The sequence below is a fragment of the Sciurus carolinensis genome, chromosome X (assembly GCF_902686445.1).
Source record: "Sciurus carolinensis chromosome X, mSciCar1.2, whole genome shotgun sequence".
In the NCBI taxonomy this organism is placed as follows: domain Eukaryota; kingdom Metazoa; phylum Chordata; class Mammalia; order Rodentia; family Sciuridae; genus Sciurus; species Sciurus carolinensis.
Window position 1 is genome coordinate 19048419 of NC_062232.1, and position 23764 is coordinate 19072182.

General features: G+C 37.9%; 1 protein-coding gene across 1 annotated transcript; it reads left to right on the plus strand.

Annotated features, from left to right (window-relative positions):
• Positions 1-6585: 6585 nt before the first annotated feature.
• Positions 6586-7163, plus strand: LOC124972518 (zinc finger matrin-type protein 5-like). The gene has a single exon (XM_047536957.1). The coding sequence runs from the start codon at positions 6621-6623 to the stop codon at positions 6957-6959; it is 339 nt and encodes a 112-aa protein (XP_047392913.1). The 5' UTR covers positions 6586-6620; the 3' UTR covers positions 6960-7163.
• The last annotated feature ends 16601 nt before the right edge of the window (positions 7164-23764 follow it).

Consider the following 23764-nt stretch of genomic DNA (forward strand, 5'->3'; position numbering starts at 1 on the left):
TTGAAATTCAGTAAAGTATATGAAACTTCCCTACTCCAAATAAAGTTCCTAGCAGCCAATTTTCATCTATCAGGTTCTTGTCATCATTATCTCCTTTTTAATATATCACAATATTTTCATCATTGAAGTTTTGTAAAAGTTTTTGAAACCTGTTATGATAATGGAACCCTAATTCTTCCCAATGTTTCCTCATGTATTCACATCTATTTTTAATACATATAAACTTTATCATTTATCAAATTAAATTCCAATTTTAATTACATCAATCTTAAATATTAACTAGGGAAGAATGTATCTATTTAAAATATTTAGTGTTTCTATCCATTAAGATAATGGTCTCAATTAGTTCCTTCTTTTATAACTTGCATGTCTCCAAAATTCTCTTGAGTTTATGCTAGCACTTGTTCCTTTCCTATTTCAAATTATTTTGTCCCATAACCTCTTCTATTTGTTATCGAGTAAATCTATTTTTCTACATTTTTAAGTCCAGCCACTCCACTGAACTCTCATAACAATTGTTAGTTGATTTTTATTTGGATTTTCTTCCTTTTCATATCTGTTTTCATTCCAACTGTTTTAGTTTTAGTATCCTAGAACTTCTAAAACAATCTTAAATCTTTTATATCACAATTGACTATTTACTGTTCTAAGACTAATACTGTTAATACAATACTAGTTTTCTTGCATAAAACTATTTTTATCTGTGAATATTACCAACTTTCTCTTCAGTATCACAGTAATGTGATTTTTTTTCTTATCCTAATGATACATGACAAATATATTTAATACTATATTAGCCTTATATTCCTGTGATAATGCTAATTAGTGAGTCATTATTTTAATATGCTTATTAAAACTGACTTTCTATTTTATTGTATTCATACTAAGATTAGAGTGTTTTGTTTTTTTTTGGTACCGGGTATTTAACTCTGGGGGCGGGGCACTCGGCCCCTGAACCACATCCCCAGCCCTATGTTGTATTTTGCTGAGGCTGGCTTGGAACTTGGGATCCTCCAGCCTCAGTCCCAAGCCACTGGGATTAGAGTCTTGCACCACCACACCCAGCTAGAGCATAATTTTTGAGAATTATTTTGAGTTTTAGTACCACTTTAATGGTAATTTCATAAAATAAATTTAGTGATAAAATGGGAAAGGTTTTTGTCATTTTTGTTCTTAAACACTTTATATAGTATAAATATTATCTTATTAAAGAACTCAACAGAAAGTCATAGCAAGTATAAATTTTTGTTGTAAGTATGAAAGTAGATAACTTGAACTGACAACTATTTAGGAAGAAATTTATTATTAATAGTACATTTCATTGGTGTGCTTTCATATCTATAGTACTGTAGTCTTATGTTACCTTTAGTCATTCATTTATTTAGAAAATATTTAATTCCTTCATGAGCCAGATACCACAGTTGATATTATGGATTAAAAGATGAATGAAATGTGATCCTTAGTTTTGAGGAACTCTTTTAGCTAGTTGAGACGGACACATCAACCAAATAGTCTAATGAAATGTGATGAAAATTTTACTGTATATTCATTCAGATCATCCTTGGTTCACTTATATTAGTGTCACTATACTCCTTATACAAGTGAGGCAAAATTCTGGGCCTCTGGTTCCATGTTTGACAACACCCAGTGACCAGTAATTCACTACCTACTGAGGAAAATATTTCTTTCAACCAGTCTAAATAGCTGAAATATTATTTGTCTTCTAAAAGTTTCTCTCAAACCATTATTCTAATCGGCAGAGCCTACAATAAGTCTAAATCTGTTTACATGAAATAGTTCTTCAGCTTTTTAATTTTGTATATTGACAGATAATTGTACATCTTTGTGGATTATAATCAAATTTTTAAATACATTTATAACCATTGTTACAGTTTAGATCTGGAATGTACCCCAAAGGTTCACATATGGAAGACTTGGTTCCCAAATACAGTAATGTTTGGAGGTGGGGCTTTGGGGAAGTGATTGGATCATGAGAACTCTAACCTCATCACCTGGTTAAACCCTTGATGGATTAGAGCTGAATAAACTATTGGGAGGTGGTAGTGGTAAAAACTGTAGGAGGTGGGTCCTAGTTGAAGGAAGTAGATCCTAAATGGCATGCCCTTTTGAACTATAATTTGTCACTGGCAACCTTTCTGTCTTTATTTCCCAGTCACCATGAGATGAGCAGCTTTGCTCTGCCATGCCCTCTTTGCCATGATGTGCTGCCTCACTACAGGCCCAGAAACAATAGGACCAGATGATTATGGACTGAAATGTCTGTGTCAAAAATAAATCCTCTTTTAAAATTTTTCTCAGGTATTTTGTCACAGCAACAGAAAGCTGACTAGCACAGGCCCTTGAAATACTGTTAGAACCCAGACCTTCAAACTTTAATGGAGTACAGAAAAAATAAGGTACAGCTAACACATATTCTGTTCAGCCATTATCAAAGAAATTTTGTCATTCTACACAATGGATATACCTGGAGATCATTATGTTAAGTGAAATAAGCCAGGCACAGAAAGACAACCACCACAAAATCTCATGTATCTTAAAAAACTGGACTCAGCAAAGTAGAATGATGATTACCAGGGATTGGGGGGTGGGGAAGGAGGTTGGGTAGATGTTGGTGAAAGGTTACAAAATTGCACTTAAATAAGAGGGATAAGTTCAACAGATCTATTGTATAACATGGTGACTATAGTTAATAGTACATTGAAAATCTAAAATTATGCTATGTACAGACATGCCATAATGAATCCCGCTTATATATAATCACTGACTACTATAAAAGTATAATATAGAATACATAATAAAATAGAAAAATGAAAATCCACACACAACTTGTGGAGATCAGGAGAGCAGGATCAGCAGGGAGGGAAAGGGAAGGCACTGGGGAATGAGATAGATAAAATCATATGTACATATGAATATGGCATAATGAATCCCAATATTATGTATAATTGCACCAATAATGAAAACAATGTTCTCAAAGTTCTCAAATTCTAAGTGTTCACCACAAAAATGACAACTACATGAAGTAATGTTAATGGCTTATTTAGTCACTCCACAAGGTGTATATATTTTAAAACATTGTATCCAATAAATATTTGTCTGCCACTTAATTTAAGAAGACTGAAGACAGAGCCCTGTGATATATCTCAGAAACCTTGTTGGTATTGATTCATTAATTAGTACCCTCTGAGTAGTCACTAACAAAGTTACTTTGTGATATATGTATGTTATTTATAATCTATGAATTTGTGTGTGTGTATATACACACCTCTTGCTAATGGTTCACATATCTGCCTTGTTCATAGTTGCATATGAGACCCTGAAGAATGCCTTTGGTATTTAGATCAGAGAAATTAAAAATACATCCACACAAAACTTGCACATGAATGTTCATAGCAGCTTTTTTCATAATACCACCCCAAATGGAAAACAACCTCAAATGTCCAACAGATAATAAACAAAAAAATTATAGCCACATAATGGAATTTGACTCACAATAAAAAAATACCAGGTGCAGTGGCCCATGCCTGTAATCCCAGAAGCTTGGGAGCCTGAGGCAGGAGGATCACAAGTTCAAAGCCAGTCTTGGCAACTTAGCAAGACCCTGTCTCAAAAGGAGTGGGGGTGGGGTCTGGGGATGTAACTCAGTGGTTAAGCACCCCTCAGTTCAATCCCCCAGCACCTCCTCCCAAAAAATAACATCCAAGAACATGGATAAATTTCAAAAACAACATGGTGGGTCATAGAAGCTGAACACAAATGTACATACTTTCCAATTTACATAAAATAGTAGAAAATTGACACTAATGTTGTGACAGAATTGTATTAGTGCTTGCCTGGAGCCAGGAGTTGGGGGAAGCTGGACTGTAAAGGGTCACAAAATAAATCTTTGGGGTTGATGAAACTGTTCAGTATTCTCATCATGGTAATGGTTGCTTAGATATACATATTTTTCAAAACTCACTGGACTGTACACTTCAAATGGGTGCAGTTTATTGTATATAAATTATACCTCAACAAGTTTATTCTTAAAAATAATAATTCTGTTGCATTCCCTGGTTTATCATAATAATCTAATAAACTGATTAAATAGTCTCACTTGACTTCCTCTTCATGAACCTCTGCTGGATCCTGGGGACTCTACAATGGTTTTCTAAGTATGCATAAATTATCCTTTTAATGCATTCTAGAATGTTTCTGAAAATCAATATCAAGTTCATCCAGCCATACTATGTGAAAGCTATCTTCTTCCACATTTTGAAAATTGGAATTCTACTTTTGTTATCTCAATTTTCTGTGACATTTTATGTTGTCAGTTTGTCCCAAATAAATGAGCAATGATTGTCATTTGTGTGATCTCTTGGTTCTCTGGGATGTAATTCTTCCAAATTAGGATAGTTAAAACTTGTTTGGAGATATTTAGTGCTCATTTATTTTAAGCTTCCTTTGCAAGGGAGTTTCTGAATTGGGGATATTGTGGGAGAATTTAGGCTGCAATTTAAGGAGACATAATGCTTATGAGCCATTATGTTCGCCTCTGTCAGGATGTCTGGCTCCAAGTCTGATGTGGACAATGTCTGAGTAGCTTTTTGTGTGAGAGCACCACAATTTCCTGCCTGAGAGTTAGATATTGATCTGGCTCAGACCACTAAAGGATTTTTACTCCTTCACTACTTTGGTGGCAGGAGACAAGGTTACTCATGTTTTCTATATTGGGCTGATATCATATACTCTCATGTAATAAGTGCATGTATAATACATGTCATACTTGGCATTCTATGTTAATGTTACCAAGAATATGTATCTTCTGTTTTAAAAATATTTTGAGTTTAGGATAAGGGAGAGTGAGGCAAAAGTCAGTTCTGAGTTGACATCCTCTAGTCTCTGCTTCATTCAGTCCTTCCTGCCCCATTGCAAGTCAAGTTATATATCAGAAGGGCATGCCATACATCTGTGGCAGGTAGATAGGGATTAAGGGGTAAGACCTGGGGGCCTTGATGAGCTACCATTGCCCTTCTTATTCAGAGCACAGGGTATCAAACAGAAAAGTGGGCATAGAAAAGGGCACAAGAGATAAAAGAGAATCCTTTGTTTTATGGTAAGTATGCCTGCCTTTGGAACTATGACTTTGACATTCATGGATCTCATGATAAAGAGGAGCACTTACCAAAATCTCATCAAAATACAAAGGCCCTTCTGAAAGGGTTCCATGTACTTCTGTTAGAGAACTTATTTATACTACTAGATACACAAGTCCCTGACAATAATCCTATAACATCCTCAAAACCTGAAGTGTACTAAAGACAAAGGAAGATTTTTGTGCCTTCTCAGGTTTCCAGATGTGTTCTTAATTTGAAAAGTCAGAATCCCCTAAGCACTATGAGTGTTAGTCAACTCAGGGTTCAAAGAAAAGTTTACAGAAATCTCTCTCCTCCACCTAATGCAATATTCCTGATGACTGTTCACCACACTTCTGTATGGATATTTAATGCCCAGGAAACTAACACTCGTGAGGCTGCTCATTTCCTTGTTGGAACTGTTCTTTCTTACCCTGAACTGAATACCTTCCTTGGATAACTCGTATTCATCAGCCTTACTTCTGACTTTGAAGACAATACAGAATAAAAGCTTATCCTTTGGAGTCTGATAGCCCTTTAAAATTTGAAGAAAGTAATGCTATTTCCCATCAGTTTCTGCTTCCCTAGGTTAAATACCCCTAATTTCTTCATTGTTCCCTGATTCCATTTTCAGATCTTTCCCTCGATGCAGTGAAAGTGATCAATAAAACTCTTGAATTTTGATCCAGTCTTTGGTGTTACTTTTATTGGTGAGGCTGATGCACAGAACACCCATTATCTGACACTTCCATTAGAGCAACATCAGTGTTTAGCTTATCACTTACCACAAAGAACTGCTCTGGAGTGATTGTTCATTTCTGTGTAAAGATTATGAAGTCCACACCCACAGACACAACTCTTTAGCCATGGGAAAATTTGTCAAGACTAACACAATTATAAATCTATTTTAATCATTTTACCAAAAACACCATCAAAAATGTTCCTTAATGTAGAGGGAACTCATCTCCTAAACTGTGATGTAGAACATACTTTAGTAGAAATATAAAAATATATGGAAATGAAATGGTGAAATTGTATCCAAGTGGTCTAAGGTCTTATGTGTATTGGAGCACAGAACATATTACAATCAAAAGGCATTGAGGGTATTTCAAGAGCTCATGTCATACTTTTTTGTTTCCCTGGCAAGTGTTTCTCAGCTCATTCAAGGTCATTCTCAAAAATTGCATGGAAGCTAATGAATGTTTGTTTCATTAAGCCAGGCACTAGATTATCTCATAAGATTTGTTAGAAACAGTTTTGTTAAGAGGGTGGGCTAAAGCCCAAGAAAGGACTATGAATACCAGCAAGCAGTGCACGAGGCGAGAGCATTGGAGGAGGAGCCCGTAGCCGTCCAGCCCGCGGAGCCAGGAACCGCTTCCCTTCAGGAGGGAAGTGAGCAAGAACTGGCACCCAAACGTGGGGCCCCAATCTCGAGGAATTCAGAAGAAAAGTCACAGGCAACCTCAGTACCTGGTGTAGGCAGCCATGGGGAAGCGATACTTCTGCGACTACTGTGACCGCTCCTTCCAGGACAATCTCCACAATCGAAAGAAGCACCTGAATGGGCTGCAGCGCCTCAAGGCCAAGACGGTGTGGTACGACATGTTCCGAGATGCAGCCGCCATCTTGCTAGATGAGCAGAACAAGCGACCCTGCAGGAAGTTCCTGCTGACAGGCCAGTGTGACTTTGGCTCCAACTGCAGATTTTCCCACAAGTCAGAGCGAGACCTGCAGGAGCTGAGCATCCAGGTGGAGGAGGAGAGGCAGGCCACGGAGTGGCCTATGGACACTACCGAGCTTCCTGAGGGCCACCTGGAGGACTGACTGGAGAAGAGAGCCAAGCGACTGAGCTCAACCCCCAGCAGCAGGATTGAACCCATCAGAGCCACTGTCTTCCAGTACCCCATAGGCTGGCCGCCAGTCCAGGAGCTGCCTCCATCCCTGAGGGCACCCCCACCTGGGGGGTGGCCCCTGCAGCCCAGAGTCCAGTGGGGTTGAACCCCTTGCCCCTGCTTAACTCCTACCTGGTCAGCAACTCATCTGTCACAATAAAGACAACTGCTCCTACAGGGGAGACTGAGCCTTCTGCCCGTTATGCCCACAGGGCCTCTGAGACTGTGGGTCTGGTCCCAGTCTGTGCTGGGCAGCTTCACCCTCTACTTTACCCACCCTCCATCCTGGGATGTCTTGAGAAGATGGACGAGAGAACTTGCAGATGTCTATAAAGAAAGCCTCCCGTGGTGGTTTGACTGTGAAAAAAAAAAAAAAAAAGAAACAGTTTTGTTAAAATTCACTGGAGAGTTCTGGACTTCAGAGTATCTAAGCACAGTTGGGAGTCAGCAGCCCATTTATCATGTTCAGCTAAACATTTCTTCATGGCATTAAAACACAGAAACCAGACCTTGCAGGATAGATGCTGTTGTTATTTCATAAGGTCTCATTACTAAACTGACTTCATCCTACATGAAAACGTAAGGGGTGAGTTCCTTTATCTAATTCTTCCCTTGTTTATGGGCTGATTTTTTAATAGTTTTGTTCTCCTCTTTGAAATCATGAGAGTGAGCCTGCTGTGGTCTCTGTGCTAGAATCTGCAATGTAGGAGAATGGAGGGAAGGACAATATAGAATTGTGATTTCATTTCACCTTAAGTAGCCTTTTAATATAGATATGAGAAATGTGAGAAAACAAAGTGATCTATTCAAGGTCATCATTCATAGTAAGTAAGATTCAAATATACATGTTCTGGAGCCTAAAGCCTTGGTTCTAACAGTATGCCTTATATCACTCTGTATGTATTCACAAAGTCATAAAATATGAGTCCAAGGTCTCTTTTGATCCTACAATTTTGTGGTTATGAGGACATATATTTCTTATTTACCTTATACTGGTGGTTGTCTATCCATTCTCCCTGCTTTTCTAGTGACAGCAGCCTCTCATTGTTCAGGGCTACAGTGCATCCCATTAAAAATATTTCCCCAAAGTTCTTCAAATATATAAACTAGAACTCCCATATGATCCAGCAATCCCACTTCTGGATGTATACCTGAAGCAAATTAAATAAGTATGTTGAAGAGGATCATTGCAGCATTATACACAATAGCCATGATGTCGAATCTAAGTGTTCATTAATAGGTGGATGAATAAAGAAAATATAGTACATATAACACAGTGGAATACTACTCAACTTAAAAAGAAATCATGTTACTCTCAGCATGGATGAACCAGGAAGACATTGTTATGTAAAATAAGGCAGGCACAGAAATATAAATACTGTATGATCTCACTTATAAGGGTAATCAAAAAAGTTGTAGAAGCAGAGAATAGAATGGTAGTTACCAGGGAGCTGGGGTGGGTGTAAAAGGATATAAAATCTTAGGAGGAATAAATGAATCTATTGTACAACATGGTGACTATAGTTAATAACATTCTTGAAAAATGCTGAAAGTGGGCTTCAAATCATCTCATCAACAAAAATAATGGGAGATGCATTTTATCTTGACTTAACCATTCCATAATTTATACATATTTCAAAATGTTACACATAATACAAAATTTCTAACATCTGTATTGTGTATTTTCTAAATTGATAAGTACAAAGTTTTAGAGATACTCCCCAATATTCCCTTTTAGAGCTAGTGTCCATGTGACCAGGTTGTCCCGTTATATGTAGATAGATGTCTTCTGTGCAGCATCTCATGAGCCAAATGCTCTCCTAATAGAAAGGGACATACTAGAAAAGAAAAAATCTACAATTCTGCCTTTTGCTTCTCTGAAAAATGTGGCCATTAATATCTGGAAATTAGAGCAACCATCTTGCTACCTTCAGGAAGATGACCACAGTCCAAAGATGCCAGAATGGAAAAGTGAAAGAAAGCTGTGTCCACCACCCCCATGGCACAGCAACCTCACATAAGAAGTTACTATGACATGCAGGCCAGTGTAATCCCAAATGATGTTTTCCTCTTACTTCCCTTCAAATTGTCTATGATCTTCATAACATGGTTAGGAGGAGTGGACTCAAAGCCTGCCTTCGGAAATTCACATCAGAGTTTTCCATAGGATACTATAAATTAAGATGCTTGTGCTGTGTCATGAGCTTCTCTATTCCTTTACCCTGACATCCAATGCCTCCCACACCCCAGTGTTATGTGTGCCTTAGTGGAGAGGACAAAATGGGATGAGGGGTAAAGAGAGGGATGTGGACTCTTCTTTTCATAACTCTCAAGAAGAGTGGTGTTTCCAGAGCTTGGGGTGGAATGCCCTGGATATCATCTAGGTTTCATCTGTATTAAAATTTGAAAAACAAAAACAGGCTTGTAGTATGATTTGCTTCAAAATCTTGTTCCTATAGGGCTATCTCTGGATATCATGGTACATTTCTTTTCAGGTAGAATTACTTAAGTCAAATTCGTGTACCTCAATTCTAGGAAGAATAAGCATATCCTATTTCAAACCACAAGGGAATTGTCCCATTAAAATGAATGCAGAAAATATAAAAGAAATCCACAAAAAATAGAATAAAGCTTCCTGAGTGACTCTCCAGTGTGACCCTCCTGGGAGAGGGAACACTTATATACCCAGAGGGTATATTTACATGTCTTATAAACAAAAAATTCTATAAAAGATGAGTAATCCTTAAAGTAGCATCTGAAAGTAAAAATTGAGTCATTATGCTCTTTTGCAATGTTTTCTTACTTAGGAATAAAGATGAACAAATGAAACACGCAGGCGTGTCTCACCTGAAAATTGGTATATTATCCCTATTCTTTTTTATTCTTTTTAGTTTACATAACATTAGGATTTATTTTGACATAATTATAAAAGCATGGAGTACAATTTGTTCTAATTCAGTCCCCAGTGGTTCCCTTTCTCCCCTCCCCTGTTCCCTTTCCTGATTTTCTGCTATTTACATTTTTTAACTAGTGTCTTGTGGATATACATGATGATGAGATTCATTGTGGTATATTCGTATATGTACATAGGAAATTTAAGTCAGATTCAATCCAGACCTTCAACATATGATGGATAAAGAAAATGTGGCATATATACACAGTGGAGTATTACTTGGTCATAAAGAAGAATGAAATTATGGCATTTGCCAGTAAATGAATGGAACTGGAGAATATCATGCCAAGGGAAATAAGCTAGTCTCAAAGTCAAACGTCAAATGTTTTCTCTATGTGGAAACTAATCCAAAATAAGAGGGGATTAAAAAAATAGATGAGTAGATAAAGATCAAAAGGGGAGGGAGGAGGGATGGGATAGGAGAACAGTGGAATGAATATGACCTAATTTTCCTTGTTCTTATATCACAATAAGAAGTTAATGAAATATTTTTGTAAAGATAGAGAAAAGGAAACTTCAGAAAATGGGCCCATAGTTTTTTCTTTTAGAAATTTAAAAGACAACTAAAGATAGTGAATAACTCAATGGTATAAAGTTGGTCTGCCATGATATGGTTATATGGTTAAATGATCTCATCCATGAGCTGAAATGTCAAGGGAGAATAGAAAAGAGTGATATTGAAGTTAGCTCACTAGAATATGTACGATTCCACTGCCCCTGACATAGATTAACTATATTAAATAATAACTTAGAGATTTTAATACTTCTATGAACAGTTTCCTTGCATGTGAGGAAATGAGTTGATGAATGGAGACAAAGTCAAATAGGATTTATAAAAGATTGGGGAAAGGGGAAGGAGAAACCTGAGACAGTCTGAGAACAGGGAGTCTAGTTTTGTTTATAGGGTAGACTGATTGGCTGGCAGCCACATTCTGAGTATCTGGCCTTGATAAAAGTTTCAAAGAAAATAATCTTGTTTACAGATTCTTTGTGACATTTGTGGTAGAGTGGGGGAAATTAACTGAGGATCATTCAGGCCAGGCTCTCTAGCTCATTCCATCAGTACCTGCACCCAAGTTAGGCCTATCCTACACTGTTGTCCTCAACAGAATCTCTCACTTAGCATGGAAGAGATAGAAAAGCAGATTATGCACTTGCTTTGGAATCAGGTATAAGACTTGGATGGCAGCTTCTATCATCCATGCATGAAGAGACTTGACCAAATCCCACCTTGCCAAGGTTCTGTTTCCCCACCTCTAAAAGAAGCAAGCACAGTGTTAGAATCAAAGGACAACACAATAAAGAGTACACGACAGGTACTTTTTGCTGCTGCTTCTTCAGTTTGTGCATTCAGTTTGAGCGACATAAAAATACAGTGAATCTCACGAGGAACTTCCCACAAGGAACTTGTAAAGTTAACATAGCCCTACCTCTTTAATGCAGGGCCCATGATGAGATCTATATTATTGATTACAAAGAGCTTTCAGTGGCTATTTTAAACTCCAGCTGAAGAGGATATTACCTTTTGCTTTTTTTTTTTTTTTTTTTGGCTGAAACACCATGCTTCATTTTTTTTGTTTTAAAGGAAGCAAAAATCCCTGCTTCTCCACTGACTCAAGACCTTTGACTGCTGCAAGAGCTAGCATCAGAGGCACCAGCTGGGTCTCCAGGTTCTACTGGAAGAGCTCACAAAATGTCAGTGCCCATCATTTCTTTTGGGAGCTCTTGAGAACTGACTGAGCAGATAGCTCAGTCTTTTCCAGAATTGACTCTCCCCTACTGCTTTATTGATCCCTGCCAGGTGCCTCATTTTTGATCCTTTAGCTTGATGTGGCCAATTCTCTGTTGAGTCACAGTAGAGATCTGTTATGCCGAATTGTTCAACTGGAAACCTTCCAGGTTCCCATTCCCATCCCATCCCCCATTTTGAGCTGGCTCGAAAACAGATCTCAAAAAGAAAGACTGGTGTTTGTTGAATAGATAACACTTCTTTAATTCCTGGTGTCTTGAGATTAAATTAGCTATTTTGATGGCCTTGTGTTCTAAGAACACTGTTTTTTGAAAACCAGCTTTTCATCATGCTGGGAACCATTTGAAAGTGTTGAGTGAATTTCTGCCACGTGTAAGTATTGATCTTTGTGGCAAGAGAAGGAGTTGGAGAGAGATATAGCAAGCAAGGCAAACAAGTGGGAATCAAGAAATTAAAGAACAACCCTTCATCTCTCCAGGTGAGAAGAATGTGGTTGTGGGGTTTAAAATGGGCCAAAGTAGGGATATAGGAACATCCTGAGTCACATGGTTGCACATTTCCAAATAATTGGGAAAATTATTTGTTACATGTGAAAATTATATGAAATTCAAATTCAGCATCCAATAAGTTTTGGGCACAGTCATACTTGCCCATTTACATGTTGTCTACACCTACCTTCACACTACAGCTGGAGAGTTGAGTGGTTGCAAAAGATCATATGGCCAATGAAGTCTAAAATATTTATTATCTGGTCCTTTACAAAAAAAATTTCCTACACTTCCTCCACATCAGTGTCCAAAACAACTTTTTGCAATGATGGAAGTATTCCATAATCTGTGCTGTCTCATCCAGTAGCTACTAGTCACATGTGGCTATTTAAATTAATTGAAGGTAAATGTTACTTCCTCAGTTGTTCTAGTCACATTTTTCGATTGCTTCATGGCCACAAGTGGCTAGTGGCTACTGGATTGGCCAGCAAAAGTATAGGATAATCTCTATCAAGGGGCTCCTTTGTTCTGTGAAATAGACCTCTCATTGCTTGCTCCTACTGTTGCTAGCTATTTAGGAGTCATTTGTTCCATTTTGCAATCAGAGGAGAATAGCTTTCTTAACTTGAGTACTTTTGTAAGCAGATGCTAAGACAAGGATTTGGATATAAGTAGTTTATTTCAAAGGTGATCCCAGGAAACATCAGTATAAGAGTGGAGAGGTAAGGACAGAGAAGTAAAGAAAGCCAATTAATGGTGTGTTAGCAAATCAGTTACCACTATGGGCAACTGCATTTGGGTAATTCTATGTGTAGAGCATATCTCCGAGTTATTCCACCTGAGATTTGAGGATGCAGCAACTCCCCAAGAGATGCTGAGGGCTCCTTCTGGAGGCATTAACTCTTCAGTACTTTGGACAAGGTATGCCTTACAGTCATAAAATAAAAAGCCCTCAGTAAAAATAAACAATGCCAAGGAGATATGGAAAGGGCACTAGTAACTTTTTTTATAGAAAGGTGCTGAAACGCATTACATAGGAAACAAATTAAGGACACTACTTCTCTGTAATAGCATTGGTAGAAGGCTAGCTATAGCTGTCACATAGAGTTAATGGCTGAAATTGAGACTTGGCTATCTCTACAAATGACTCATGTCCTTTACACTGAGATGTGCCTAAGGTATCACCACCTGACCATGAGCATTTTAACCAGTATTACTGCCATATGTCCAGCCATGACCATATGGAAATATCTCACTGACACACCCCATGTACTAGCTTTGACAATTAGATATTGGTCGACAATGGAGCTTTGTTTTTTGATCATGCCAACAGCCAGGAAAGTACACTATTAGATGACTGACTCAAAAGAGCTAGGCAGAAAGTAGGATCTGAGAATAAAATTTTAAAATTGGCCAAGAAACCAGCAAAACTGATGAGGATGGATAGACCAATCTAGGTGGCCTGGATAAGTTTCAAACAGAATGCAGATGCCTCGAGGAGCTTCTGATGTCGTTCTTAGGCTGGCTTCAACATGCTGGCACTCTGAAGTAGGATAAACAAATGAGTCTGAATTTTACAATTCAGAGCAACAGAACCCAGCTTCTAACTGATGGCATGAAATGGAGAAACATACTGTATATCAAAAAGTCTCTGGGAATTCCATACAAAACCTCAGTGCTGAATATCGGCTTCATTTCAGAGGGGAACAGTCTGGATCATACGTTTCTAATTATGTTGGTTTTTTTTTTTAAACTTAAAATATACACTTTTCAAACTTTCTACATATAGACTTTTTCAGTTGGGAATAATCTTTTCAAAAATTAAGGGGCTACCACCCTTCTTCCTACATCTCTGTAATCAAAAGAAATGAGGTCACTTCATATCTTCTTTCTGGCATTGTAACTGTTTATTCAAAGGAGCTCTGCATATCTTCCAGGTGCTGAGGTTTTGAGCCTAGCCTTGTCTGAAATTCCTTCCTGATGGGGAGCCATAGCCTTCATAACTGTGTGATCACAGTGGAAAAGTAGAAAGAACGATCTAAACTTTTTGTGTAAATGTGAATAACTTTAATAGTCATACCAAAGCATTTCTGGTTGTCATTCAGGCTGCTATAATAGTACCACAGGCTGGGAGCTTATTTAAAAACTGTAAATTTCTTAGTACTAGTGGCTGAGTAGTCCAAAATGAAGGCATTGATGAATCTGGTGTCTGATAACCCACCTCTTGTCTGGTAGATGGCATCTTCTCGCTGTGTTCTCACGTGGAGGAAGGGCCAAGATAGCTCTCTGGGGTCTCCTTTATAAGATCAGTCGCATTTATGAGGATTGTGCCCTCATCTTGCTTCCTGAAGACCCCCACCTCCTAATAGCATTGCATGGATGATTAAGTCTCAGGATATGAATTTTAGGGAGACGAACATTCAGACCACAGTATTTGGTGAACAATCACCTCCTAAAGACCCCTGCCTCCTAATAGCATTGTATTGGTGATTAGGTCTCAAAATATGAATTTTAAAGAGACAAACATTCAGACCATAGTATTTGGTGAACTCTGTATTAAGTTAAAGCTGTTTAAATATCATCATCTTGAGGTTGAATAAAGTGGTTTATCTCTTAATCATAAAAAGTACAGTTGGTACATGGAGTTGAGGCCAGGGACCTGTCTTCCCATAGCCTTCCAGGACATAGACTGAGGAAAGCTCTAAAATTTCAGCATGTGACTTCCAAGACTTCTCTGAGCATGACTTAAGTCAATAGATGGCAGGAAGGGATGCAATAGAAGGAGAGGGAAAGAGAACAGAGATCTAGAGCATCTCGAAGGGGCCCAGCCTGGAAGTAGCATCTGTGCCCAGAACTCGGTCACATGTCATCACCTATCTCTAGAGGAGGCTAAGAAATTTAGTCTAGTCAGGTGCTTAAGAGAAAAGGATTTTTTGCACAGCTGGTCATTTTCTGCCACAAATGCCATTTGAGGGCCATCTCTTTTCCTCTTCCCAACTGAGCTTCACCACCACAACCAAGATGTGGAAAGGCCCTTCTGATTTCCTGACTGGAGCAGTGCATTACAGGTGGACCCAATTACAACCCAGGATCTTACCTATATGCTTTTTTGTCTTTAATTCTGCTAATCCCTCTGTCTTCTGAGAATGGACAGAGAACAGACCAATAAAGAGAAACATAAAGCAAAGACATGGATCAGAATCATATCACTACCACCAGAACCATTGCTGGCTCTATAACATTATATCCAAAGACAGATTCAGTATTCCTGTGAGCTCATAGACCTCAAGCCTATAGTGATACATACTTTCTGCTCCTGAAATCCTTGAAAGGACTGGTGCTTCTGTCTGAAATGGCCTGTCCCATTGATAATGCATCTACAATCCTAAACATGGGAGAAGGCTCATTCTTCAGAGGATATAAGCAGCAAATTCTTTTTTCATCTCCTATGATACAGAGTAGGAGTGCTGTAAATGCCAAGCAGTATGGATTTTTAGAATGATGAGTCATTTCTTCTGGTTTTTTTTTCAAGGCAATTATTCATCCAGTCTGGATCTCTCCAAGATGAGCCAGTAAGTCTGTCATATAGATGAAAAGAATGGCTGAACTCCCCAAAAGACTTATTTAGGTCAGATGGTAACGCTGGGGCAAATGACTTTTAGAAAGTGTCTGCTTTAAGAAAATAATTAAAATTCAGAACTCAAGGGCTGAGACTATTTACCAATGTAACCCTTGGCTTTAAAAATCCTCTGGCACCAAAGATCTGGGTTATTTTTATGGAACAGGGAATCTAGCTTATGCTTCATTTTCTTCAGGTAGGTAGGTATCCAGGTCCTAGAAAAATGTCTCCTTGGCTCAAAGTTAGAGATTTAACAAACAGCAACATCATAAACATTGAATCTTCAAGTTGCTTAAGGAAATAAATACCACAACCCAAGCCTGTATATACCTCCACTTTCTGTAATGCACTCACTACCCTTGTTTTCTGTCTCCAGTTTACCCCTGCCTTGAACCACCATCTTTGTGCACCCAAGTTATGATTCTCTCAGCCTCTTTTAATAGTTGCTTGTTGCTCTCTGCACAACATTTATACAGGTGGGGGAAAATCTTCTGCTACTTATCAAAACTGGTATTGCTTCCATTTTTAACTCAGTTTGTTAAAGATAGGATAATAAACCATGGCTTGCTACCCAAAGAAAACAATTTCCTGACCCTAACCCTTATTGAGGCAGGCCTGTTCCCAAGTTTATACACCCTAGCTTGGTATGTGCCAAGCCACTCAGCAAAAGAGATCACTATCACTGCTTGCACAGATCTATGAAACCAAAAGCCTAAACTTATTTCGTGAAGAATCACTGGGCTCACTTTGATATAGAAGAGGCTGGGTTACTTTTCATTTTTTTCTACCCACCTTGTACCAGGTGACACAATCCTATATTCCAGTCCATGTGTGTGTCATGGGGGACATTATTCTGCTCATTACACCCTTACTTTTATCAAAAAGAAAATGTATTGCAACTAATGTGCTGTAGCATGGTCCACTAACTGCCAATTTCCTCACATATTTGTAAGAAAATTTATTCAAAGAAAGCTGTCATCATACAACTCCTTTTTTATTTCATTTTTTTTTTCAGTACTGGAAATTGAACCCAGAGGCACTCTACCACTGATCTGTATCCTCCAGGCCCTTTTGAGACAGGGTCTCACTAAGTTGCTGAGACTAGTTTCAAATTACAATTATCCTGTCTAAGCCTCTCAAATACCTATGATTAGTTTCATTCTTTTTAAACTTAATTCTTAAGATTGGTCCTGAGTAAAAAGTAATCAATTGTGGTTAAAGAAGTAAAGTCATTCTTGTACACATCTCAAACCTGGAGAGAATCTATCTACACCATGTGGGTAGAACTTGTTCAGAACCACCTGGCTAGCTTGTTACCAAACAGGGGAAGAGTTTGTTTGAATCCAGAGTGGTGGATTCTTTTTACATCACAAGAAGCCAAGGAAACTCAAAATCTCAAACAACTTTAAATTCATCACCATATTTTCTTTTTTAATGTAGCCCAAATAGAGGGATTCTTTTCAGTAATTCCATCTTATTGTAGACTAAGTATCTTTAGGTATCTTTGGTATATCATCAGATACCAAACTTTCTGAACTTTAATTTCCTTATCTTTAAAATGGGAATGATAGTACTTAGAGTTCTGGTGACCATTATTTATAAAGTTCTAAGCATAGAACCTTGCAACTGTAAGCACTCAGTAAGTGAAAGCTATTATGATAGAACTATCATCAAATATGATTTATAGAGAGCAAATTTTTGTTGAAGTGTGAAGAATAGATTGGGAAGAGAAGAGAGTTCTTACGGAGAGGTGTGTTAAAAGGGTTGCAATAATTCAGAGACAATGCATATCTGACCAAGACAGTGGCTATTATGATAGGGAAAATAGAATTGGAAAATATTACTATGGGGAGTCAACTGAATTAACTGCTAATCAGATGTGGGTGGAAGAAAGATAAGGGAGAAGTTCAAGATGACCCTTAGGAATTACTAAAGACAGTTATTCATTCAATAAATGTAGCAATTGTATTGGGACACTTTGGAGGTAACCCAGATGCTAGTAACTTCAGGTAATCAATAAATGAGGAGTTTTCAAGAGCTGCATCTGAATCCATCCAAGATCTGCTGAAAAGGTCTTCCCTCAACCCTGACTGAGTAAACTCCAGAGAATACTGGACCTTGCACTCCCTATCAGGTTGATGAGGTAGACTCCCAACAGGACTCTCTGGAATCACTTCTCAGAGGTGTGCTAACAATTTCCCAGGACCCTAAGGTGTGATCATCAAGCAGGGTTATTAACAAGGATGCCAAGATAATTCAATGAAGAATGGTCTTTCCAACAATTGGCCCTAAGATAAGTGAATATGCACATGTAAAAGAATGCAGTTGGACCTCTACCTCACATCATATATAAAAATTAAAAATGAACCAGAGATCTAAATTTGAGAGCTAAATCTATAAAGCTCCTAGAAGAAAACCTAGGGGCAAATCTTCATAACCTTGGATTGGGCAATGAGTTCTTAGATATGATAAAAACACAAGCAACAAATGAAAAAATAAACTATCAAAATTGAAAACTTCTGTGCTTCAAAGGATATCAGCAAGAAAATAAGACAAAATGGCAGAGAATTTTTGTAAATCAGATTTGATAATGGACTTCTATCTGGAATATATACAGAATTCCTACAATTAATAAAAGGACAATGCAATTTTTAAATGGGTAAAGGATTTGAATAAACATTTCTCCAAAAATATTTAGATGGCCAGTAAGATATAAAAAGATGCTGAACATCATTAGTCATCAGAGAAATCCAAATTAAAATTAATGAAATGCCACTTCACACACACCAAAATGACAGTAATCACTGACTGGTAGAAGTGTAAAATAGTGGCAAACTCTTTGGAAAACTGACAGTTCCTCAAATTTAAATATCAAGTTAGCATATGACCCAGTCACTCTACTCCTAATATATACCCAAGAAAAGTGAAAACCTATATCTATACAAAAATTTGTGTGAATATTCATAGTATCATTATTTATAATAGCCAAACAGGGGAAACAACCCAAATTTCCATTAACTGACAAATAAGTAAATTAAATGTGGTCAATTCATATAATGGAGTATTATTCATCAATAAAAATGAAGTACCCATATATGCTACAACATGAATGAACCTTAAACTTCATGGTAAGTGGAAGAAACTGTCATGAAGGACCACATTGGTATGTGGAATTCCACATAATGGAATTTTATATTAATTCCTTCTATATGAAATGTCTAGACTAGGCAGATCTATTTAGTGACAGAAAGGAAATTAGTGGTTTCCAGGGACTTGTGAGGGGGAAATGAGGAGTGACTGACAAAGAAGACGGGGGTCTCCTTTTGGGTGATGAAAAAGTTCTGGAATTGATTGTGGTAATGGTTGCACAGCTGTGTGTAAATATTAAACCATTGAATTTTACACTTTAAATGGGGTGAATTATATGAAAATTATCTCGAAGTTATTGGAGAGGAGAAGCAAAGTGAAGCAGGGGGCAGTCTGACTTACTGGCTTCCAGATTTGTAACACTCTTGTATACCTGGTGATTCAAGACCCAGCAGTCGCTTCACCAGAATTCAGGCTCCCCCATGACTGTGTGAACTTGAGCACATGTGACATAACCTCTCCAGGCCTCAGTGTTCTCATCCAGAAAGTAGAAGATTGGCTCAATTACCTCTAAATCACTTACAGCTTGAAAATTCCGTGCTGCAAACCAACTTTTCTAAGTCATGAATTGCTTCTCATTCTGCATACTAAACACTGACTACATTCAAAGCTTAGTTAAAATGATTTAATGGGATGGATTCTCCTTAGCCAAAAGATATTGGTTCATACCATTCTTCTCTGCAGATTTTGTGTTTTTGGTATATTAAGAATGGGAAGAAGTTCTTTGTCTATAAAGTTGATAAGATATCTGGGTTTGGGAGAAACGAAGCATCTTAGAAGGACTATATCAACCCTACTTGAGCACCTAGGAAATAGTTCTTTCCCCCTTAATTTTTCAGCAAACCATTTTGTCTATAAGTAAGCAAAAGCATTAAAATCAAACCTTCATTTGCGCCCTTGATTTCAAAACCAAAATGTCTCTTTTGCTTCAGTGCTCCTAGCTAAAATCCTGTGGATTAGCCTTTGTTTCACTGTAAAAACAATAAGCTTTGCTAAGTGTGACAATGAGAGTACCTGACTCTGAATTCTAACATTGCTTTTGGGGGTAAAAAGTTGTTCTTTATTCCACTGTCTCATTTAAAGCAGGAATTGGGACATGTGTTTACTTAAAATTTTTGACAAATAGCTTGATAAATACTGTTTGAACAAAGAAGAATGATCCCAAGACTCCTCTATTCATCAACCAAGCTTAATGGGTTGATATTTTGCCAACTGAAAGGTGGCAAGTCCTTTATGACATGCTTCTGTTGGCTCATTGAGCTGCTTGAAGTATCTCTATACTGAATTACAGGTTCATGAGCTGGGAACTCAAAACAACTGAAGAAGAGAGGTGACTGAAGTTATTCAGTTCTGATGGTCAGAAATTTTGGATGGATCTATGGGAGAGTTGTGTGAATTTCCATGCATGCATTTGAGTAAATAATTATGAGTTTAAGGTGAAAAATAGAAGGACTGTTGCACCACTGTGGTATTGGGTGGTGTTATGGTTTAGATATGAGGTGTTCCCAAAAAACTCATGAGTAAGACAATGCGAGAAAGTTTAGAGGTTAAATGATTTTGGTTATGAAAGGTTTAGCCTAATGAACATATTAATCCCCTGATAGGGATTAACAGTGTGGTAACTGTAGGTAGGGAGGGTGTGACTGGAGGGGGTGAGTCATTAGGGGTGTGCCTTTGGGATATATATTTTATCCTTGGTGAGGGGGGGTCTCTCTGCTTCCTGGAGTGATATCCTGAGCCACTTTCTTCCACCACAATTTTCTGCTATAAGGTTCTGCCTCACATCAAGCCCCAAAGAATGGAGCTGGCTATCTATGGACTGAGACCTATGAAACCATGAGCTCCAAAACAAACTTTCCTCTGTTCTTGTGAGGTCTTTTGTTCAGGGCCGCAAATAGCTGACTAAAACAGATGATCACCAGTGAGCTTATCTGGACTGCTAATCTTTGATAGAACAGTCCTTTTCTGTCATAGAAGACCCTCAATAACTGTTTCCAATATTTCACTGCTTCATCCCAAACATCCAGTTATATCCCAGATCTTCTATTTTTATTCTTATTTGAATGTTTCTTGTATCTGCCCAAGTTCACCTTACCCACCTAGGAGAAACCATTGGGTTACTCACAACAGACAGAAGTGTCATTCAAAAATCCCCTAAAGGATCATATTTTCCAGCTTAAGAATCTTTCAGTGACTTTGTATTGATTCCAAAATAAATATAAATCCCCTCACCTCATGAGCACAGGTTTCTTCTGAAACTGCCCTTGCTTACCTCTTTATTTCCTTATTTGGATTCCTTCTATGCTTACCTCTTATCTACACTCATACCATATCCAATCTTGAATATGTTCTGCCATTTGCCCATTGAGAATTCCTCCCTCCAAAATTCCCCCCTTTGTTTTCTTCTCTGCCTGGCTAGTATCTATACAATTTTTAATATATGACTCAAGTATCACCTCTCACTGGAAGCCTCCCACAACCCCTCCCATCCCCAGGCTGAGTAAGATACATCTCTGTACCACCTAAGCATCTTCTGCTCACCTAATTCACTCTATGTCAGCCATTCTCTCATCATACCATGAGGTCCCTGAGGACAGTATCAGTTTTTATCTCTGTTCTCAGGGTCTAGTACACTTCCTGAATCTGAAAGATGTTTCAAATTCTTTTGGAAGTAGTTAATGTCACTGAAAATAGAGATTCTGTATTGCATATGGTTTTTAAAAGCATTTATTGATGGGTAACATATGGAAAATTACTCAACTCAGTGTATTAGCTCCCAGAGTCCCCCCATTGTACCCCCTTTCAGTCTTTGCTGTCCCAAATAAGCACTATTCCAACACCATGAATTACTTCTGTCTGGTTTTGAATTTAAATAAATGGAAGCATATGGTATGTTGTCTTGGTCTGGCTTCTTTCGCTCAACATTTTGTTTATGAGAGCCATCTATGTTTTTGTCTGATTGCAGTCCATTCTCATATCTGTATAGTATTCCATTGCGTAAATAGACCAGAGTATATTTATCCAAGCTACTATTGTCAGGCAGTATTTGGATAGTTTCTGGTTTGGGGTTTTTACAAAGAGTGCAGTGATCTGTTTGCATTTTAACTTATTTTGTCAGCAAAACCACTTTTTCCAAGGAATGCCTTCAGTTATGTCTTTAATTCCAAATGAATCTATCTGCACATTCTCTTTTACTTGTCAAGTTAATTAGAGCTGTATCAGGGAGGTCAAAAAAGGCAGATCAATTATCAAAGAGTGGTGAGTAAAATCAACCTCCAATGACAAAAATGGCTTACAAATTTAAACAAGCACAATTTTCTACCCCAGACATTCTAACATGCAGTTTCCTGTAATAAACATTCATGGTCTCAGGGTTACAAGTCAACAGTCCTTGGAGTTACTAAAACAAACCCTACAATACCATAGAAGTGCTTTTTGCCCTTTTCTAATTAACAATTTTAGAACTTCAACTGCATAATGATGATATATATAAGTAAAGATTTAGTTTAAAAGTTGAGAAAACTAGTATGTAAATATTTGCTAAACATCCTCATCTGTTTAAAGAGCAATGGTTAATCTGGTGTTTTACATTGCCAAAAGTGCTCATGTCAACATCTTAAAATTTTTCTCCATGTTTTCTCATTTTCTGCTATTTGAAACTCATGGCCTCTGGTTTCAGTGTCAGTCTTAATTGAGGCTGAATCAAAGATACACAGGACTTGTTTTTATTTCCCATCATGATGTACATATAAATTCATCATCTGATTTAAAAATTACTAAAATTTTCTCTGAATCTAGCTGAATTAAATAACATTTTAGAAAATGGTAGAGGAGTAAAGACAGGGTTCCAATGACTTCATTGCAGTCTTTTACATCCCCATGTTTTAGAGATGTGAACTAGGAAAAGGTGAAAGGTATAATCATTTGACTATTAAATTGAGATGTAAGCATGATCTTGAGATCTTAATCAAGCACCAAATAGAAATACAGAAAGATTGGGAAAAAGAGAGGGGAAAATACAAGGAATGTTTCTTTGACATATTAGAGAGGGTGACTAGACAAGCCATCAGTAATGAGCAAAGTGGAAAAATTAACAACATATCTGAGAAGCAATTAAATGATCTCAAGTTAAACAGGGAGACTCAGAAGGAATTCTAACAATAGGAGCATATTAAAAGCAAATGAGTAAACATTGCTGTAGCACACAAGTGTGAGGGGAGGGAACAGGAAACTGCCAAGGTACTGTCTTCAAAAAAGCTCATGAACAGTGGGTATAGAGTAAGGGGCCCTGATGGAGCTTGTTGTAGGTTGGTTCCCCAGATCTAGATGTTGAGATGAGAGTTCTGTACAATTGATTTATTTCCAGGTTTTCTCACATAGTTGGATTGGGAATGGGGAAGGGAAGGAGGCCAAGTAGGAGTGCAGTGACTAGAAAAGCCCTATGAAGGGTAACTTGAGCCAAGTCCTGAAAGAGTTCTGGGGACATGTGTGTATTACACAGCTTTACAGCAATGTGACCAAAATACCTGACAAGAACAATTTAGAGGAGAGAAAGTTTATTTTGGCTTAGTTTCAGAGAGTCAGTTCATAGTAGGTCAACTCCATTGTTCTGAGGTAGCACATCATAGCAGAAGAGCATGGTGGAGGGAAGTTGCTCAGAACGTGGCATCTAGGAAGTGAAGAAAAGTTGAGGGAAGGGTAGAAGGAGCCACAGCGGGAAGACGAACCCTTCCAGGGTATACCCTCAGTGATTCACCTCCTCCAGTCACACCCTATCTGT